A 21,644-nucleotide genomic window follows, 5' to 3' on the forward strand; every position below is an offset into this window, starting at 1 on the left:
AATCAGCGTGTCACATATACGCTGGCACAGTTTACTCTGAATTCACAGAGCGGACACATTTGATAAAAGATTCATATCGTCACATGCTACAAGTGGGACTCCTCTTTATCATGCAGAAATCATGCAGAACATATGCATAAGTTATGACACATAGGCTGAGCAGCGTATTCAGATCTATAATTAAAAATGCTGCATCGATGGTTTAAATGATTAGTTGATTAACTGATCCATAGTAAATTAATCTCTGAAACTACTTTTAATCGTTTATGTTAGTTTTCGAGCAAAAACACCAAACATTCTCTGGTTTCAGCTTCTCCAACATAAGGCTTAACTGTTTTTCTCCATTGTAAACATCATTGTAAACTGAAAATCTTTGGGATTTGGACTGTTGGTCAGATAAAACAAACAATTTGAAAACTGTGTGTTTTTGTGATGTTTTTGAACTAATCGGTTCAAATCTTCCCTTCACTTTCTAGTATGAAAGAATCTTATTTACAAATTTAAAGCTCAGTAGAGAAGAAAAACTCACTTTGACACCTGTTATGTACAGTAATCTGGTGTTTATTTCACCTACAATACCACAGCTGATTTTTAAAGTTATTTTAAAAAAACGCACCCATCACTTTTCTTGTAGAGGTACCCGCTGCGCTCAGTGCCGTGCTCCTTGTTGCCCTGCGGCTGGTGCAGGCTGTAGGTGGTGCTCTGCCGCACCTGTGAATCCTGGGAAAATAAACAGATATGCAACAGAGAAGACAAATCAGAGCTGTTCCTAAACACACACGCACACGCACACACACACACACACAAAAAAAAACAGGAGCTGCACATATGATTTGCAGATCGCCACTGCAGTCAAGTGGGAGCTACACAGGCGTTAAATGGTTTTGATTTTCACTCTGCTTCTGGGTCTCCTCTGAGAATTTCAAGGCAAGTATGGACAACAACAGGAAGATTGCTGATGTGAGTCTGTATGTTTTTGGACACATGGAGATTAGAAGATAAGAGGAGATTTTACACCTCTGAAATCAGGATCCGCATTAGCAGATGTCCAAATGTTTAGTCTGAAGTAATGTTGAGAGGCACAAAACATCTTTACAGTTACTCAAGTTCAACTGCAATGTAGCTCCCACAGAAAAAGAACAAACAAAGGCCAGGATTCTGCACAAAATGTCATTTCCTGTCTGGAAACAACATGGGAAACAGAGAGGATGACTTCTGAAGGTCGGCGTTGACGCGGCTTTAATGATTTTATTGGTGTTTGCTGTTATCAGCGGACACACACAGCCGACAGGATAATCTTGGAGGAGCAAGGTTGTCTGCAGCTTTTCTCATTGAAATGTCGTAATTAAAACAGTTCAACTGACATTAACCAAAGCACTGAAAAACTGCAATGTCATATTTAAGCAAAAACACACAGATTATCTGCCGCCATAAAAAAACAAAACAGAAAACAAACTAATGATCTAGCATGAAGCACTACAACTGAAATAACACCACAATGAAAACTGGATGCAAACAACCACAGAAAAGTGTTTTTTTTTTTTTTTTCAAGGAATCCACTTACTCTCCTAGACTTGTTTCACAAAAGACGGAGGCAGCGGAGGAGAAAAGAAAACAATCTTCAGGTGAGACCAGGAGCTGCTGTAGTTTGCAGCATATTCATATAATTCACTCAGCACAGGGCCAGGGTCAGTTTAAATTCAGGTCAATTCATTCAGGTGTTGTTTTGTTCTCAGCCTATTAAATACAGATTTATTTTCAGTTGAAGCACAGTGCCGTGGACCCCAACCCTGAGTGAGTCCTACATTAGTAACAACAGTGTTATATGAATGTGTGTGTGTGTGTGTTCATGTGTGTGCTCCCGGTGAGCTTTGAGTTGAAGGTTGAAGAGTTGTGAGGTTCAGAATTGCTTCATATCAAATATAATCTGATTTTAGTGGAGGTTTATGGAAATAAAGGATATTAAAATGTGACTGACGTGTTCATAGAGGACCTTCGGCACTCTGTGTGTGTGTGTGTGCATACGTTTGTGTTTGTGTGTTACCTCCTTCTGCTCCACCTGTAGTGCTGACTTGAGGACGTCCCGTAACTGAGTCAGCTGCTTCCTCTCCTCATCCTGCACCTGCTTTATCTGTTGTGAATGAAAGATCGAGAAATGCAAAAAAATGGAGGAACATATTTGATGTAAATCAGAAAAGTGTCAGAGTCAAGTGAGGTAAAGAAAGGTTTGCCGTCGTTCTCACCGTGTGCAGATCTGTGGCCAGTTTTTCTATGGAAGGCTTCAGGTTGTCCACAGCTTTCAAACCGTCCTGAAAGAAACTGAAGAAGACGAAGGTGATGTTTTATCTCCCAAATGTCACTTTGTTGTTCAGGTTTACTCTGAACCAAAGCACTTTAATAAAAAATGTCTTACTTGCACTGTGCATGGAAGTACTTGATGAGGTTCTGCAGCAGGTCCACTCCCTTCTTGATTTTGATCTCATTGACTTTGAGGAGATACTGTAAACATGTTGAAAACAGATCCGGTTAGACGCAGTGAGGCCCGGTTCAGTCAGAGGGAAAGGCAGCTCTCGTTATTTATCTCAAACATATACATGCCTTTCATCTCATTCACTTCAAAGTCAAAATCTTCATCTTTCAAGTAAAGCTTCATTAAAGTGAATCTTCAAAAAAGGCACAGACCACACGAACTACATACATACATACATACATAGATACATACTAAACATACTAAAATGTTTTTTAGTTTTATATTCAAAAAATAACATACACCCATTCTGAAATATTTGACTGTTGCCTCAATGAATGACATTTTCAGGATCTAATCTGTATCAGATATCAGAATGAAACTGTATTTTTTAATCACTCGTTTTGTAGATTTTTTTAAATAAATTACAGTCATTAGTCCAACTGACCTCACACATCTGCAGCTGGAAGAATCTCCTCTCCTTCTCCATCTCTTCAGCAATTTCCGCTCCGCTAATTTCAGTCCTGATCATCCCATGCTGCCTCGCGTGCTCCTTCTTCTCCTTCTCTATCTTGGTGCTGCCAGGAAGTGACATCACAGGGGTCAAAGAGCAGCACACCTCATCTCCATGACGGCACCACAAACACACAAAAACTGTGGTACTGTGTAAAATCAGCCCTACTGCTGCCTGGCAAATAACAGAGTGATATTGCTGGGGAAGCTCTTGGTTCCACCAATATAATACTGATAGCTGAACTTTTTGGCCTCATGATGTAGCAGTGGTATCAGTGTGTTTGTGAAGGTTCATTTCAGCAGTCAAGAATACTTTTTTACTTAAAACCAAGACGTTTCTCGGTTCAGCCAAGTGGCTTTTTTTAGATCAGTTAACAGGTGAGGTAACTTCTCCTTCCCCCGAACCGTTTCCAAAATTAAGATTTCTCACTAAAATGTGTGGTTGGTGGATCAGATACACGCCAAATTCAACACCGACTCATAACACAGTTAATTCACCGTCTATCGTGTGTGTGTGATGGTATTTGATGAGTTTTTTTGGCTATTACCATAGTAACTAGGGTGAATCAGTGTAATGTAGGACACCTGAGCTTGTTGTTAAATTGGAGAAATATGCATTTAAGCATGTTAAAGGTGCAATACCAATAGTTATTCAGGGATCTTAAATCTTGTAATGCTCAATTTTAACTTAGATTATTACTAATATTAATACATAATACATTACTATACTATCTGTAACAGCAAAAACATTATAATTACTGAAATGACCAAATGTGGTCATGCACTTCGGTATCGAGTGTTACTGACCAGATAAGTTTTCATTGTATGAATTAGGCTTTTCAGCCTCCCAGTGAGTGTCCCAGATTTCAGCCTGAACTGTCCCATATTAGGAAAGGCACATAATCTGGGACAATTTGGCACAAGGAACACTTTTATATTTGCCATTTCTTCTCTGAGTGTGATGTCTGCATTCTCTTTTCTGATATGATTAGAAAATATCATGGGGATTTCAGAATGGTATTGGGTGCAGATATAATGTGCTGGCTTCATATCAAAATATATTGCTGAAGTGCCAATTGCTGAAATTGTCCCACATTACTCAAATTCACCCTAATCAGTTTGCTGCTTTCCGTTTATGCGCAGACATTAAGAAAAGGGTTGTTTGACAGCGAAGTTTAGTTTGTTTATTTACATGATTTCAACACGGATTTGTTGTTCACAATGTAGCATTATAAGGGAAAAAAATAGTTTGTGTTCCCTGGATGTGTAGATAGTGAGTTTACTTTAACATCACTGACACTCTGAGGCAGATTTTTTTTTAAAAGTGTTGTTGTTTTCCGTTGTGAAAATGACAACTGAGATGGCTACATAAAACAGAAGTTATTAGACAGCAGATGTCAGACAGTGAGAATGGCTTAACTCAGCAGTCAGACTGTGTGATGTGTATCAGGTGTATTTGGTTATGTGTGGGTATTACTATGTTGGGAATGATTAAGGTTAGGTATAGGTTTCGGGCATTAAAAGTCAGGGTTAGGATCGAGGAGGGAACAAGCAAATGTATTACAGAGATTTTGATTGGTGTAGCATGCCGGTGCTGGTTCTGGTGAAACCCTTCACACACTATGTTGCCTAATAGTTAGTATTCAGTGCTGATTTTACACAAAGACCATGAATTCTGCATACAGTATCGTCCACAGGCAATCAGGAAAACACAACACACAAAAGGAGGGGAGGCACCATTCCATGCAAGAGGGCATTCTTTTCCATATGCTGTTTTTTTTCTGACAGCATATTCCCTTCAAAAAGGATGCAACAGTTTGTTCTCTCTCAGAAAGACGGGAACAGTGTGTCGGTGTCTGTGATGATTTGCCGCAGTGCGGATGAAGTTTGAGAGCTTCAGAGCTGTTCGGCTTGGTTCATGTGCATCTAAGATGAACTTCACTCCCTGATATTCAGCTCTGTTCTAAGATATCTTGGTACATTTTTAGACAACTACAAATAAACAAAAAAGGCCACTGCAAAACTCAACATTAAGAAAGGGATATCAAAGCACTGTGAGTGCATGAGCCAGCTTTTGTTATGTTATGACAGGAAATTGCAAACTTTTCTGAACATTTCTCCTCCACTGCACTGTTACTCCCTTTAAATTGTGATTCATGATGTCACATACCTTTAAATTACTCACTTCTTACAGTTAGCTCAATTAAAATCTAGTGTTTTTCAAGAAAAGTGGTCTATATCAACTGTTTTTTATGATAAAAACTAAACTTAATTTGGCATGTTCTCAAAGGCTGTGTTAATGTTATTTTACTGTATATACAGTGCATATTGTCTTAGACATGGTTGGAAAACCAGAAACAAAGAGACACAAATAGTGAGTTCTGACAGCTTTAGTTTTGGTCATAAACTCACCGTTTTGTCAGTGTGAACATGCCAAATTTTACGTAATTGAGAGGACAATGTTGTCCTCTGTCAGCACATGAATCTTCAGCTCTGACAGCATTACGGCATCATCAGTGCTGCGACTAATAGAGAGACACATGTTAGCCAGGCTGGCCGCCAGCCAAGCTGACAGTTCGACTGATGATGGGGTAGAGAATCCATTAACTTTCAGTCCCATCAATCCAGGAAGTGATACACAAATGAAGATAATGGTAAAGATACTGGATTGGGGGTTTTCTACATGCATTCTGCATTCAAATTGAAGGAAAATTGACTGATTTTAGTCATTAAATTAAAGATTAAACACACATTCCTGAATAAACAGCATTCAAAGTGAGACGATCCCCAACCTGGACACTGAAAACAGGACTCAAACTCAGGTTGGACAAAGGGAGCTGGCAAACCAGTTTCAGGCAGCAGAAAGACCAAATAATTTAATCTCTCTCTGTCTGTAAATGTGAAAATAGTCTGTTATTGTGAGAATAAACAGCAGAGAGATCAGAGATTTGATCACTCAAAAACAGAGGACCACTGAGAAAGGAGAGCAGCAGGACATGTTGGCATGTTTGGGTGATTTTTCCAATCAGGCAGAAAACAGGACTCTATTGACGGTGGACTGAGGCCATCAATAGAGTCAAATCATAAGAATAGAGTATATAGAGTGGGGCGGAGGCGGACAGTCATATAACATCCAGTTGAACTCTTGATGTCAGTACAAAACCCGTACTGTCTAATTGAAATGTTTGGAGAGAAGATGTATTACCCTTTCAGTAAAGAATGTCCTTTGCAGCTTGTAAAATATATGAAAGTGCTATAAAAAAAAATCATGTGTTCTTTGCATGCACAATCACAATGGTGTGTCAGTGGAAATGGTTTCTCAGTGCAGAGGTGGAAAAGGTGACAGTGAGGGTCGGTTATTCACATTATTAAGGATGCGTTGACAGATAATCACAGGAGGGGGAGAGTGGTTAGTCAAGACAGTCACAAGTCAGACAGAGACAAGACACAAACTGCACATTTCAATTTAACATACTGCATCACACATGTGGCTTTAATCAGGAAAATAAGACTAGTTTGAAACCCTGAGATGATAAATCAATCTAATTATGACTATATAATCACAAGGTTTAACACACTGGGTTTAGGGTGTTGCACAATTTTTTAGCTAATGAAGTAAAAAACCACCAAACGTCTGGTTTTATTTATGAGATTTATGCATACATACAACAGCTGTTGATTAGATATTTTAAGTGTCTTACACTTTTGTTTCGTAGTCCTTCCAGGCTTTGTCAAAAGGCTTTTTCAGATCCTGTGAAAAAACAACACAAAGAAGGAAGTTTAAATTGTAAACAACAGTCAGGAATATGGTGCTAAAATTACAGTTTTGGTCAAGAATGAACTTTCAATGGCAAAAAAATGGCAAACATCACTAGTTCTAGCCTCACAGATGTGATAATTTGCTAATTTTTTTCACCATATTTTCACATCTTATGGACCAAATGATTGATCAAAAAATGTGCAGCCCTATAGGACTACAAATATTGCACTGAAATACACCAAATTAACAAAAAAAAGGAAAACTGTGGTTAAATACTAATTAACAATGGATGTAAAGCAAGAGACTGCACAGAGTAATGCAAACACACATCATCACAGCACCACGAAACACAAAGATATTCACCATCCTGACCAGTGTCAAAATTCACTGATCATCACATGCTCAGTAAGGTACTTTCCTTTCTCACTCACTAATGAGCAAAGTTGCAGGTGTGCAGTTCTTCACTATGTGAATCAGTAACATGAATCGTCCTCCTCACAGATGCAGAGCAGCCCACAGCTGTCTCAGCAGGGAACCGGGTGGGGTTACGGTGGAGGGTTTTTGGGAAGGCAGGAGGCACTGCGCGATTGCTTTTGGCATTCGCAACATGATTCCTCTGGTCACATCGACGACAGGCAATGCTGATTTCTCATTGTCATTGGTGAGCTTTTAACAGCTGCATGGACAAAACGCTTGATTAAACAACATCCCTACTGCTGCGGTGCTGATTAAACAGTGATTAGGACAAACAAAAGCAGACGTTACTGGGTGCAATTGACTGTGTCATTCCCTAAAAAAGACAATTCAACAGAATTAATTGTTGCCTGTTACCGGAACAAGGGTGCGACAAATCTGCTCTACAGCATGTAACAATAATGAACCCTTTATAATTTAACACCAAAAAATGTAGTAAGAACCTGCTGAATCACAACGCTAATGTGAGGTTTTTATCCAAAGAAAACTAAACCAATCCTAACATTTAAGCATTAAACACTTAGGGCAGCACTACTATCTGGCTTACTGTCCATTTCTGTACAAAAATGTGAAAAGCAAACATAATTTTGTTCGGTTGGATGGACAGCTTATGGCTATAGTGCCATTGTTAGAGCAGCAGAGAGGATTTTGATCCTGCTGTTGACCTCCACTTCAGCAGCAGAGGAGTGGCAGACTCAACCTGTCAGCCAACAGGATCAGGGTCTGGTTCATTGGGCCAAGTCAAGGAGCACTCAGCCATTCACTCAACCAGCTCGAGGGCAGAAACCACCAGAGGGAAGAGCGCATAAAAGACCATAAAAATACAAAGAAAAGCTGAAAACCAAAGTGAAAAAACAGGCTTGTGAGGAAAACAGCCAAAGAGAGAGAGAGAGAGAGAGAGAGAGAGAGAGAGAGGATGAAGCGGCTGACAGAGACGGCAAAGAGCGTACTACAGGTCAAAAGAGAGCCAGAAAGAAAAGAGAGGCTAAGCGGAAGGAAATGTCAGAACCAGAGAGAGGAGAAAAAAATTGTAACAATGGCTAAAAATACCAGACACAGGCATCGCTGGGCAGGGAAGGGCAGAGCAGAATAGGCTAAGACACAGGGCAAAATACTCCCTCAGAGAAAAGTGAGCTCTTAGCGCCCTGGTTCCCTTTCTGGCTGATTCTGAAAGGACAGAGGAGGAATGTCATGCCCTTGGCAACGGCCCCCATTGGCAAACTTATCACCTCCTACTACCTACTACCACGAATGTCCGAGAATAGCAGCTCCTCTTACACATTCCTCAAACCTTTTCCCACCGTCGTGCAACCAGGTCAGCAGCAACGAAGTGTGGTTTAATAGAACCAGTGCAGGTTTGAGTGTACTTAAAGGGTCAGTTTACTAAAATTAGAAGAAAATGTGTTCCCTCTTTAATTCTAGTGGTACCTGGTCATGAAGATAGCTTTGGTTTTATTTGCCCAGTTTTCAAGATATCCCTCTGCTTCCATCCCAGTGCAATGGAGGTGAATAGAATTTAGTTTTTTTGGTTCTCACAGCTTTGAAAACTTTGAAAGATTCAACAACGAAAATCTGTTTCCAGAAAAAATGTCCCTGTTATTCTGGGATCAGACCACACAACATTTTTGTTTTTCCAGATGGTCATTGTGTTAATAAGGCAAACATAGAGGCATAAATTCTTGCCATGACATACTGTAGATAGTAGACTCCACGTTGGACCTTATCCAGTTCAAGCAACAACTACAACAGCTTGAGGCTAAAACCAGTGTAGAAGTACCTTAAAGTGCAATTTCACCTACAACGGCTAGATGCTGGCTCGAAAAAACTCCAAATGACTCCCATTCAAAAAGCATCAAGTTTTCTCTAAAAATGGTAAGCCCATCATTTTTTCAATGAGTCATTGTGATCTCAATTGCTAAATTCTTGCCAAGGACTGACTGTTCCACCGCCAACAACTTCCTCTTTTGCTTCACCAAATTCACAACTGAGAAGAGCGCTCTGTGCTTCTACTGTTGGGGTCAAAGTCACAGAACAAGCCGTAAAAGTTGTCAAACTAGGCAGGAGAAGGCAATGGGATGTTGTGAGGTGTCTCAAACGCTGCATCAGTATTCTGCTACTGCACCGGATGAAACAAGCAAAAGACGCACCAGACACTTGTTTCTGTTCCCTGACGCCCACAAATATGCCGGATTGGACTGATGTAGTCTGATCTCTGCTTTACTCTGAGTAATCAACAGTACACAGAGAATATTTCTTTTGTAGAAAGTCCATTGTATTTGGTGTGTCAAAAAACTCAGAGACATATATCTCAGCACTTGGACAAATTAAACCAAAACTATCTGTAAGAGTAAGTGAGAAAATATGCTTTTAATAATTTAATCTTCTCCTAAGGCTGTTTGTTAATCTTTGGTTCAATTACTGTTCAAACTACTGATGCTGCTGATATTCTAGGTGATAAGAGAGTATGAAATATGCAAACTAATGAGAAAAACCTGTGATCAGTGGACAGGGATCTGCTCTTATCTAAAAATCTCTAACAGGAAGCATGAGTGGGCGGTTCGGGTGTTCACGACCCACTGAACCACAATGAGGCGAGGCGCAGCTGGACTCGTATGGCTCAGTCCGAAGGCATTAGACCACAGACCCCCCCCCCCCCTCGCCACTCCCCTTCCTTACGCAAACACAGTCGATTCTACAGCATCCATCCAGACACTGTGATTGAATAGTGATAAGCTGATACGACTCATGGTGGGTTAGAAACACAGGAGGTGCTCGCTGGTCAATGAGCAGAGGATGAGAGGGTCGGCTGCAGGCGTGATATCATTGCTGGCTTCCACTCTGAAAATCCGCTGTTAGCAGAACGGTCTTGTGGACTCATCACTTTCCATTTTCCACTGACTGGGAGTGTGTGTGTGTGTGTGTGAGTGTTTATCTTTAGCAATAAAACTACTGACCCATCCTCAGCCATTTTTGCTAGTAGTGCAGTGACTGCGTTGTACTATTTCAGTTAAGAGAAAGGCATTTTACTCTAATGTCCCAAATGCATTGCCTTCCTGTATCCTTCTATTCATAAACTATACAGGAAGTATGGAAATTAAAAGGCAGTAACCTAAAAACGACAAGGTCATTGATTTTTTTTACACACGAAATCCCATTTGCCCTGTGTGGTGAAATGGCCATGGATGTAGATGAGGTGGAAAATTGATGGTTTTTAGCTGAGTAACAGCGGTGACAGGTTGCTAGGTAGTAGCCCTCTAATCACAGAGCCATTAGCGGCTGCCTCCCTCGGGGTTTAGTTCAACGCACTCGTTGCCAAAGACAGCACTGGCAGAATATTAACAAGCTTTGGGGGAACGACGGCTACCAGAAAGCCATTAAGTCCTCAGTTAAATCAGATGAAAAGACTGGTGACTATTAAAAGCAGACACACAGATGCATTAATTGTGGAGCATTTTAAGATACAAGACTGCAGTTTTTTTAATCCACAATGAATGAAAATTAGGAATTACATTTTGTAGGGTTATTTCATACATGCACCGTCTACACATTTTCAATGAGATGTTACTTTTCACACCCCTGAAAACAGTTTTCCTCTTCCTCTTTTAGGGCATCCATATCAACCCATTACATCATCTCACTCCCCCTGCAGTCTAAACAGCCTGTCATGCGGGTCTGGATTTCTTCCTGCTTCCCCCTGTGCTCCCAGGTACTTCCCCTGGGAGAGAACAGGAGTGAAGGAGCAGGATAATGACAAAGGAAGAAGATGATGATGAAGGGGAGGGGAGGGATGAGGGAAAGGCCTTGGGCTGTGGAGGTGAGCAACAGGTTGGATCGAGGGTAAAGCCGCCAACAAAGACAAGAACTAATCCATCATTTCACTTATTTTTCCAGCTACTCCAAGTTTTCTTTTCTTGACACTGAGGGCTTCATTTCTGGGGTTTGCTTGTATTACAACGGCGATGATATTTCTGTGTGTGTGTAAATGTGTGTGTGTGTGTCTAGAGGTAAGAAATAACCGGCAGCTCATTTGCCCCATGTCATTGGGGTAATGAGAATCATCCGAGGGCTAATGAGTAATAAGTGGGTAAGCATTACAGATGTGACTGGCTGCCACTGCCGAGCTGGAGAGTGAGGGGGGTGGGCGACATGGGGACAGAGTGACAGAGACAGGGGGGGAAGGAAAGAGGGGGAGAGAGATAGAAGTGGAGTTAAGAGAGAGACAAGAAGACAAGAAGGAAATCATGGAAGAGAAAAGCAGATGGAGGCTGAAAAGAAAACATTGCACTTAAGAGACGTACAAAAGAGCAAGAGAAGAGAAAGGACGAGAGGGGACAAACAGTTCAGAGGTCTAGACAAAGCCAAGTTGCTCAGGGTAATGGGGACGACTGGCGTTTCTATGGTTACCACCCTCATTACAGAGCTGGCTTAATCGCATCATACCTTGGTGGCGACCACAGCCAATCATGAGCCTGGAGAGTGAAAGGTCACAGGCCGCCGTGGACAGTAACGAGCTCTGATTGCATTACAGAGCTGCAGAGACTGTTAACGAGTAACTGTCTGGGTTCAGTCCGGCTGGTGGACGCACATGGCTGACTAGCTAATAGGTTGTATCGCTACATGGAGGGTAGGGCACAAAACTGTTTTTGGCACTGACCAAAAAGTGCCCGTAACACAGAGTATTAAAAAGTAGCGGCAGATTTTAATATTGTTAACTAATTCTCTGATCAGATACTTACTGATTTACATTAAAAATTGCAAGTTTTAGATTGTTTTATTTTGTAAAAGTTGTTGTATGCCTGATTATGTTCAGACAAAATTTAACATTAGAGACTTTGGCTCCTTTTTTTAAAAGATAAAAAAGGGTTTTGTTGAAAAATGTGTAAGCATTCAATACCAAAACTGGATATTGTGTTGACACTAGTATAAAAAATGTCAAACATCTCCCATAAAGTCTTTCAAAGCTAATTCAGCTTTGGGTATAGTTTAAAGAAAGGCAACAGGTTTTGGGGAGTCTGACTTGTTGGTGAACTTATTAATCAATTGATTAGATCATAGAGTACAAAATCATGTAAAAGTCAGTGACAGATTGTTTTCCATTATGCTCCATACAAACACAAATGCATTCTGTTGAGTGATCGCAGGCTCCACGCTCACACTTGAGCATACATTACGTTGAATGATTATAACCTTCATACTGACAGTTCTGCAGAGCTTCCATCATGCTGAGTTATTGCAGGCGTCACGCTAACACTCACTGGTAAGTGAGAGGTGAAGTTTGTGGTTTTTATTTTCTGGATTCTTAAATGAACTCAAATGAAGCCAGAAATATTCTTGGAACAACTACTATGTCAACTATCTAGTTTCTAATCAACCCCACTTTGGATTTTAAAGGAAACAAAGGAAACTGGCTTCAGGTAGATCAAAGCAGTGTGTCATTAACCTTGTCAGAGCGACAGCAGGGCTTCAACAATGGCAACTGGTTACTTCAAACCACTTTAAACCAGCTGGGTGTCAGAAGATGTTTGGCCTCTTGTTACTCCTTCTGAGGCTTTTAGACTCGTAGCGGTTCCCAGAAAAGATAAAGCCTCGTCCTAGATGAGCCTGTTTTTCAATAAATATTTCAAATGAATTATATCCTTAGTGTGGGACAAGGCTTAATCCCTGCCAGGAAACAAGGCTTGGTTTTGTCTTTATCATTGGTTGGGTTTTTGTGTTAATTAAACCAGGTCCCTCATATAATAAAATGCTCTACCAGAATGATCAGAAAATTACTGATTATTATTTAACTACAGAATATAACTCTCGTCTTTTACTGCATGCACCATGGTGTCTGCTGTAATATTAGTGAATAAATGATCTACTAATGACACATGGATGATTCAGCGCTTGCATCAGTTAAATTAGGATATGGTCCACTCTTTTCCTTGCTGTTCTGTAAAGTCACTGATGATTCAGCACAACACTCAGCCCTGTTCATCTACACATGCAACACTTCTGTTTAGTTATAAAGTGACAAAAGATCATGCTGTTTTTGTTGCCTTACCCCTTTGACTCCTTTCAGGTCTCCTTTCAGCAAGCTGTCCAGGGGAAAGGTGATGATGTTGTTCATGTTTTGGAACTGGAAAAGGTTGAGAAGAGAGACACATCAGTGTTGAAAGGTTACGTTAGAGGATTTAAACCTGCTGGAGACTGAAAGTCAGGGGCGCCTGACACCTTTGAGATGTAATCCTTTCAGTGTCTGGGGGGTTGTTTTTGTGTGTGTGTGTGTGTGTGTGCATGCAGTGTCTTAAAGGGAAAAGGAGATAAACCAGGAAAAAATGAACAACAATATTATAAAAACTAAACTGGAAAAAACTTTCCAGGTATTATGGGAGAGGATGAAAGAGAGAGGATATAAGAGGATGAGAGAGCAATGCCACCTTAAGATAAAGTAATGCCATAATAATATTATTAAAGTGGCAATCATTTTTCTTCATTATTTCAAACAGCGATAGAGGGCTGCCAACCGAATTGAGAACACACCGACGTCAAACCAATTAATGACAAGTAGCCCGCGTAGGTGATGACGACAGGAAGTAGGTATGTCATGTAAAGTTCTAAAGTGCACTCGCATAATTGCAATTTGACACCAAAACTACACAGATCAAATGTATACAATATACCAAAAACAAGAACCTTGACTCAGACTTCCGGGTGTGAAAAGGCCCTAAATGTTTGCACCGTCACCACCATTTCCATCAACTTTTAATCTGCTGAGAGCAAAGATATCTATGGAATTTAATAGGTACAAAAGTACAAAATTATCCATTATGTGAACAATACTTCTCCTGTTTATAAGTTACTGTGAAGGCCGGCCACTGTGTGTAACGTTGCATATGTAATCTAGCAAGCCAGAGCTTGCTAAAGTTTTTAGAGATTACATCTTGACATCTAGGCCAGGCAGCAGCTCATATTTCTTTAATATAAGTTGTTGAGGTAATGCTAATACCAAATCTCAAGCTCCTGGTCTCAGTGAGAGTCCAGGGGGAGCGACAGACCTCACATGATGGTGTCAAATTTTTTTAATAAAGCTTTGGACTCCATACAAAATCTGGCTTTAGCAGAGGGGGATCAGGCTGATTTAGATCCAGAAGATACTGTATTTGGTGTTGCAGTGGCTCTTTGGCCGTCTCAATGGAAAACTAGAGCTACCTCCTGAGGGCTTTAAGTTCCAGCTGCACTTGGTGTGTGTGTGTGTGTGTGTGTGTGTGTGTGTGTGTGTATTAGAGAACACACACAGTGACTCAAGGGGATACAGACAATTAGGGACGGGATGGAAATCTTTCTTTGTCCCAGAGGATTTTACCCTCCCAAACTCCATCCACTCCTCCGACCCACACTCACACACACACACACACACACACACACACACACACACACACACACACACACACACACACACACACACACACACACACACACACACACACACACACACACACACACACACACACACACACACACACACACACACATATATATATACAGCGTAAACTCACCAGGTTTTTGAAGAGTGCAGTGAGCTCCTTGGTGAAGACGGAGAACTTGAGGAAAGCTGAACCCAAGTCAGGATCATCTCTGTATACGCAGTTTTCTCCAAATTTCTCCAGGGCCTGTGTGTACTGCTCCTCGTTCTCCACGTGAGCTGGAAAACACACACACACACACACACACAAACAAAAGGTCAGCATTGACAGGTACTGGGAATCAAATCAAGATCTTTCACTCTCTGATAGTTACAAGTCAAAAATCAATCTCTGGGTATTAATAATGTATGGTAGCCTTTCAGTGAACAAAGATCCACTTTTTTAGCAGTTCAATCCTTCAATTACAGTTCAGGGTTTTCCCCAGGATATTGTTTAGCGGAAGCAGTAAGCGTATCCCACCGCTGATTGGGCTGTTTGTCTCTAACATTGCAACGTGCTGCTCTGTATATTTTATGAAGCAAACATACAAGCTCATCAATCAGTCAACCAATCACCTGCAGAGTTGAATCAGATCAGTTGTCAACTTGTTATCAATGTAGTGCCACACTCATTTTTGCTTATATTATATTTTACAAAAGTATAATAATTTCCTCCGACGTTGTTTATTTCAGGTGAGGAAGTTTTAGGTGAACTGGCATTACTGAACGGAGCTGAAACAATAAAGTCCATTAATTATTTAGGGATCAACAGAAAATTAATTAGCCGCAATTTTGGTAATTAATTAATCACTGAGGTGGTTTATGGAGCAACATTCTCTCTTCTCTCTGTTTTACATGATAAATTGAACATCTCCGGGTTTCAGACTGTTGGTTGAACAAAACAAGCAATTTAAGGATGTCAACTTGAACTCTGGGAAGTGGTGATGGACATGTTTCATTATTTTCTGGCATTTTACAGACTAAACGATTTTAAAAAATTGGAAAATAAGATAAAGATAATGCAAATAAATTTTAGTTGTCCCACTACACACATACACGTCTGACAATAAAAGGAGAAACATGCAAATGTAAAGAGAGAGGAAGATGTGGTGGTGACATTTTTTTTAAATCTATTTACTTTTATCCATAGTTTTTCCATTAGCTCCATTAGCACTTCCCCAAACTCAATTGTAAATTGCTTTTTGATTTTGCTTTCCACTTAAGCGAAAAAACTCCACCAGGGTTAAGAGGATATTTTGATCTGTGGTTTGAATAAGATTTTACTGAGAGAGATCATAACGGCACTCAGAGTGAGTCAGAGAGGAGGGGCAAAAAAGAGAAAAATACACCAGCATGGTTCCCCAAACAAAAACATACTCCCAGTCAGTCACCAGCCAGAGAGAAACTCATAAACAAGCCGCAACCAAAGTCTCACAGCGTGTCTAAAGTCCACCTAATCTACCACGAGGTTAGGCCTAGATGATTCCACTTAATACACTTCACGCCAGACTAGGCAGCTGATAATAGCTAATGCCACTGGGACAGCAGTGGAGCGAGAGATGGAGCACAGGGGACTGTTGCTATGACGACACTCACCGAGAGACGTGACAGAGGGGTGGGGTGGGAGGTGGGGTGGGGTGTGGGGGGGTTGTGAGGTGCGTGGTGGGGGCACGAAGAAGGGACCGCTACAAGGAAAGAGAGAGGAGGGGCGTGTAAAAAACGTGAAGGTGAGCGCTAAAAACACACCTGCTGCCACATCATGACTCAGCTTTTTATATGCCAAACACACACATGCACCCTCTTTCATACACACACACACACACAGATAAATTAAGAGCAGCCAGACACTGCTCATAGATGTGGCAGGTTTATAGATGGAGCTGGATAAGCTCATGTCTCGGCCGCAGAGATATCAATCATGTTATTAAAAGGGGAAAGCTGAAAGCCTCTGAGTCACTACATGCAGACCTCCTCACATCAGACAAATCAAATTTAAACCAAAAAATATCAACTGATGCAATAGGTGAGCTGGGTTGATAAGCCCCCTATGAGACTTGGGGCACAAGTGGCAAAATGAGAGGGTTAAACAGATTCTAGTATAAAGCACCTGAAATAGTAGAGTTTGCTGTTGTGTTTGTTTTTTTTAAACCACATCAAGAGAAAATCAAGCCCACATATCTAGGATGAATTATGCCCCATTTACATTCTCTAAAGAGATATCATCACCCGACATTTCTAAACAAGACTACAAGTCTGCAGCCACACTTGCAGCTCTGTGAGAGTTTTTTTTTTTAGGCAGGAGCTTTGAGCTAAATGCTACCTTCAGCATGCTAACATGCTCGGAATGACAGTGCTAATGGTAATGTTTAGTAGGTATAGCGTTTACCATGTTTACCATCTTAATGCATGCTAACATTTGCTAAGAAGCACTAAACACAAAGTATAGCTGAAATGTTGAGATATTTAAAGTGGTGGACTGTCCAACAGACCGACATCACCATCCTTACAGCTGTTAGCATGGCTAAAAAGGATATGATGCCCTTCATACAGCTGTTCTGTGTCAATATTTGTTTTTAAAAGAAGTAGCATACTTTCCAAATATTGGATCCAAAACATTTCTGATTAAATTTGTGATCATTCACCAGATATTTGACTGTTAGACATTCAATATGGTTGGTGACATTTGAGGATACAGAAAAGTTTCACCCACAAAACAGCACAAATAATGCACAAAAAAACCCAACATCATTTTTAATTCAGTTGCAAGCAACAAAATTTGTTATAAACGGATAACAAAACATGTCAATCACTGTCATGTGTCAGACACATTCACCCCTACCACACATCCGCAGACTACTGTTTACACATCAGCTCCAGCTGTTTGGATGTGGCTCTGCCAGGCGCTGAGCCAACAGGGCGGTGGCATGCTGTTGTTTTTGAAGTGGCACATGAGAGCACTCAGCTCAGCTATTCAACGCCGACAAACAGCACAAAACCCCCTGGGCTGCTTACTGAGTACAGTATTTGTTGTAACATGACCTAAACACATCACACATGCAGACTACAGCGCAGAGGAGTGCTTCAACCTCAAAGGGCCGCATGTCACACAGAGCTGGTTTATAAGCAACGTGGCAGAGAAAGGAACCAGAAGAAGTCACACATACATTAAGCTGGAGTTCAGTGGCTTACTTAAAGCCACGTCAGTCCCTATTTTCAACGTTATATTGTCTATTGTTAATGCTAATTTACTAAAAACTATTTTAGCAAGTTGATGCTGAAGCAATGTGATTATAAATTCACGGTGCCTTAAAAGGAGGAAAATATAAATGAAGTCTTGGTTCAAGTGAAATCATTTTTTTTTTTATTTGAAAATGACCATGATCTGGAAAACTTTTCACCTGAACTATGTTTTTCAAATGTTACTTGCATAATCTACATGTTTGATCCTGTTGACCCTCTCAGTCTGTCAGCTTTTTAATAAAGGACTAATTAAGACTTTCATTAGAATCAGAGTTTGCTAATCAATTGCTGCTTCAATTAAAGGTTTTTGGGGTTTTAGTGCAACTTTGTAGACACCCGGCAGTCCTCATGGATGCCAAATGTCAGCTAACAACAGAGCTATACTATCAAAATAAACTGAAGAACTCTGAAGATGAACTGACAAACGTATTAGTATGTTAAAGGGATCATTTGATTTTTTTTGGTAAATACGCTTTCTTGTTGAGTTATATGAGAAGATCAATACCACTCTCATGTCAGCACACTGAATATGAGACTAAAGCCAGCTGCCAGTTAGCTTAGCTTAGCATAAATACCGGGAACAGGGGGAAACCACTAGCCTAGATCTGTCCAAAAGTGACAAAAACTGATCAACTAGCACCTCTAAAGCTCACTAATAAACACATTTTATCACATTTCTTAAATCAGTATGAGTAGTGAAAACGTCAATGTGTGGTTTTACACCGGATTATGTGTAAGACTATTTCTTAGCTCAGAGCAGTGACTCCCTTGAGTCTCACAGTAACCGTAAAGTTGCCAGGCAACCAGCGAAGACTTCATGAAGTTACTGGAAGACTGTCATTTTATTCCTTAATATTCCTTAATTGTAGAATTACTCCTTAATGCCTCATCAGACTTATAAAGATATAGGTCATTTTGCGAAATAGAAGTCACTAACACTCCTCAATTAACTCAAGCATATTCCTTAGCTGCAATTTCTTTTGACTGCCAGTGTATATTTTTCTCTCTTTTCCCACATCTATGACTCATGACAAAGCAGTGTGATCTGTTCAAAGCTGAACAGGCAAAACAAGATATAGTTTCAGGTTCAGAAAAGAATCTGAAAGTAGTGTGTGTGTGTGTGTGTGAATGAGTCAGTGAGTGAGTGAAGAGCTCCTGTTGCTTGACCCGAGGAAACAATGATCTTGTGTTTACAGGAGGACAGAGGCCATATAACACTGTTGAACACACATACACACACTTTTACAACAGACACAAATTCTCCTCCTTATATCCAGTTTTGTACAACATTCATTACTGTATCTTCTCTCTAGAAAACACACACACAACTGCAGGCAGGAAAAAAAATTTACAGCTTCCAGGCGTCTGCAAAGGATTATCTAACATCCCAAAGGCTTGTTTTGCAGCTTCTTCCATTTCTCTCTCTCATACACACACACACACACACACACACACACACACGCACACACACACTGAGGGTTTAATCACCAGATAACAGGCTGGCCTCTGCTTCCTCTCCTCATCTCTCCCACACTCATTCCCTTACACACGGCTCCATCAGGCCTGGTCGGCTGACGCTCCAATGCTCACTTACACATTGTGTGACTGACCTCAGATCAATTCCAGATCTCTCTACGGACTTTATGAAAACAATGCTGAACTCCGAGTCCACTTAACAATATGGACACCATCACAAAAAGAAGGGAGTGCAGTTAACTTTTACCCACAGAGGACAGAGAATTATAGGGTGTGTGAGTAAGACAAATAAATAAAAGAGAAAATAAACTTTGTGTTTGCGATAAAAAAAAGAGATTAAGTTTGTGATTTTGGAAAGTATTGTTTATCCTCTTTCTTGCCGGGCTTAGCTTAGCATGAATATTGGTAACAGGGCGAAACAGTCAGCCTGGCTCTGTCCAAATGAAAAAAACACTAACGGGCCGTTCACACATACGGACTCTGGGACAAGTGAAGCTGAGACAGAAACAGCTGCTATTCATTGTGAATGAGACAAATATTAGAATTAAAACTTTGAAGTGATGATAGCAGAGAGAGGTTAAGGGATCATCAAATATAAGCATCTGTATCAAATTTCAGTGCAATACACCCAATAGTTGTTAGTAGTTATCCTCTGAGGAACATGAATGTCTGTACAGAATTTCATGGCAATTCATCCAATAGTTTTTGTGATACTTCAGTCTGAACCGAAGTGGCAGTTCAACAGATCCACAAACCTACATCATCCTGTGAGCCAGGCTGCTAAAAATGGCTAAAAATCCACCTATCAACACCTCTGTGTTTCATTTTTGTTACACTTTCTTTTTGCATCTTCTTCCTCCTTTAATTTCACTGTCTCCTCATGTCTTTTTCCTCAGATATCCATCCAGTTTAATTACATTAGAGCATGTGGGAGTCTCATTTTCTTGGTTACCTGGCAGCCAAGAGAGAATGTGTGCATCCGCGCTGCAGTGACCCAGAGTTTAACAGTTTCCTTAATGCAACGAGGGCCGAGTGCTGCATTATTCAGTAACTCCATGCAGCCTTCCTGTATACCTATAGGTACAACAGCTGGAACACGGCGTTCACTTGTCTGCCTCCAGTTGTTTTCTGTTCAGCTGCTTTGGCAGGTCTGTCCTAGCGGCTCTGCTCGATCAGCTCCAGCTTCTTTAGGGGTTTGAGATGCTGCTGCTGGTTTATTCATCAAAACCCACAACCTGACAGGCTGACAGCTCCCTGCAGCAACACGGGGCTCTCTCGCTCATATCTACTGCTTTCCCCATATCCTCCTTTCTCACCTCTTTCACCCTCATTTCTTTTTTCTCTGGTATAAGCTCATGTTGTCCATAGTGTGGTAACTCTTGTAACCTTGTTTATTTTCCATCGCCATTCTAACCAAACAGTCACCCTCTCACCCTCCTTTTCCTCCTCATCATTACTATTCCCCATGTCACAGCCAGAAATATCCTTGCGGTGCATACCAGGAGTATATTCTCTGAGTATTGAGGCAGTCAGTGTTGAAGCTCCCTGTTGTGTGTCTCATTATTGGGGCTTTTTTCCAGCATCCTCTCTGGAGAACATTAGGAAAATTCTGTGCTTTCACTCTCTAAAATACAGATGTTAGAAATCTGCTTTAGACAGTGTAGCACGACTGCATCCCAACATGTCAACATCAGTTTATGCACATCACTTACTTTCTGCAATCCCATGTTACTGTGTTTAGATTTTATGACAACCATATTGGTTTTGTTTTGTTGTAATTCAACTCTACAGAGCTAAAATTTACACTGATTACAGTCTTCAGAAGTATGTATGCCCAGACAATGGAAACTAATTACTGCTGTTTTGATCAGGTTGCAGTCTGTATATTGAAGCTCATTTTTGCTTAAAACAGTGTGATTGTGAGTTTTAGCACCTTAACTACATATCATGTACAGTATACTTTAATATTTTCAAATGATATACAATCTATATGTAGTTTAAATAATGATTCATTTGAAAAGTCTAAACTGCATTACCCTAAAACAATTATATTATTTTGAGCCAAAATTCATTTCATTTTCATTAATTGGTTTATTTAAAATGATGCATTAAATAACTCGAGCAGCTTTTCAGAATTGATTTGCTACTCATAAAGAAATGAATGGAAGTCAGTGGATGCCTGTAAAGACAGAAAATTACTTTCAGATTTCCCAAAAACTGCAGCATGGTTTTCAAAATGGTTACTATGGATGTTACACATGCATTTATTT

General features: G+C 40.5%; 1 protein-coding gene across 3 annotated transcripts in view; it reads right to left on the reverse strand.

Moving 5' to 3' along the window:
- The window catches only part of asap2a (ArfGAP with SH3 domain, ankyrin repeat and PH domain 2a), a 61,911-nt gene that overhangs the window by 15,564 nt on the left and 24,703 nt on the right, over positions 1 to 21,644 (reverse strand). For all 3 annotated transcript variants that reach the window (XM_044374105.1, XM_044374103.1, XM_044374102.1), the window contains exons 3-10: positions 14,753 to 14,898; positions 13,258 to 13,332; positions 6,682 to 6,731; positions 2,916 to 3,045; positions 2,414 to 2,499; positions 2,244 to 2,319; positions 2,045 to 2,131; positions 617 to 720 (exon numbers count right to left, since the gene is read on the reverse strand). In XM_044374105.1, coding sequence (XP_044230040.1) covers positions 617 to 720; positions 2,045 to 2,131; positions 2,244 to 2,319; positions 2,414 to 2,499; positions 2,916 to 3,045; positions 6,682 to 6,731; positions 13,258 to 13,332; positions 14,753 to 14,898 — 754 coding nt within the window. The remainder of the gene's footprint in view (positions 1 to 616; positions 721 to 2,044; positions 2,132 to 2,243; positions 2,320 to 2,413; positions 2,500 to 2,915; positions 3,046 to 6,681; positions 6,732 to 13,257; positions 13,333 to 14,752; positions 14,899 to 21,644) is intronic.

This window comes from Thunnus albacares, chromosome 15, assembly GCF_914725855.1.
Source record: "Thunnus albacares chromosome 15, fThuAlb1.1, whole genome shotgun sequence".
Taxonomy (NCBI): domain Eukaryota; kingdom Metazoa; phylum Chordata; class Actinopteri; order Scombriformes; family Scombridae; genus Thunnus; species Thunnus albacares.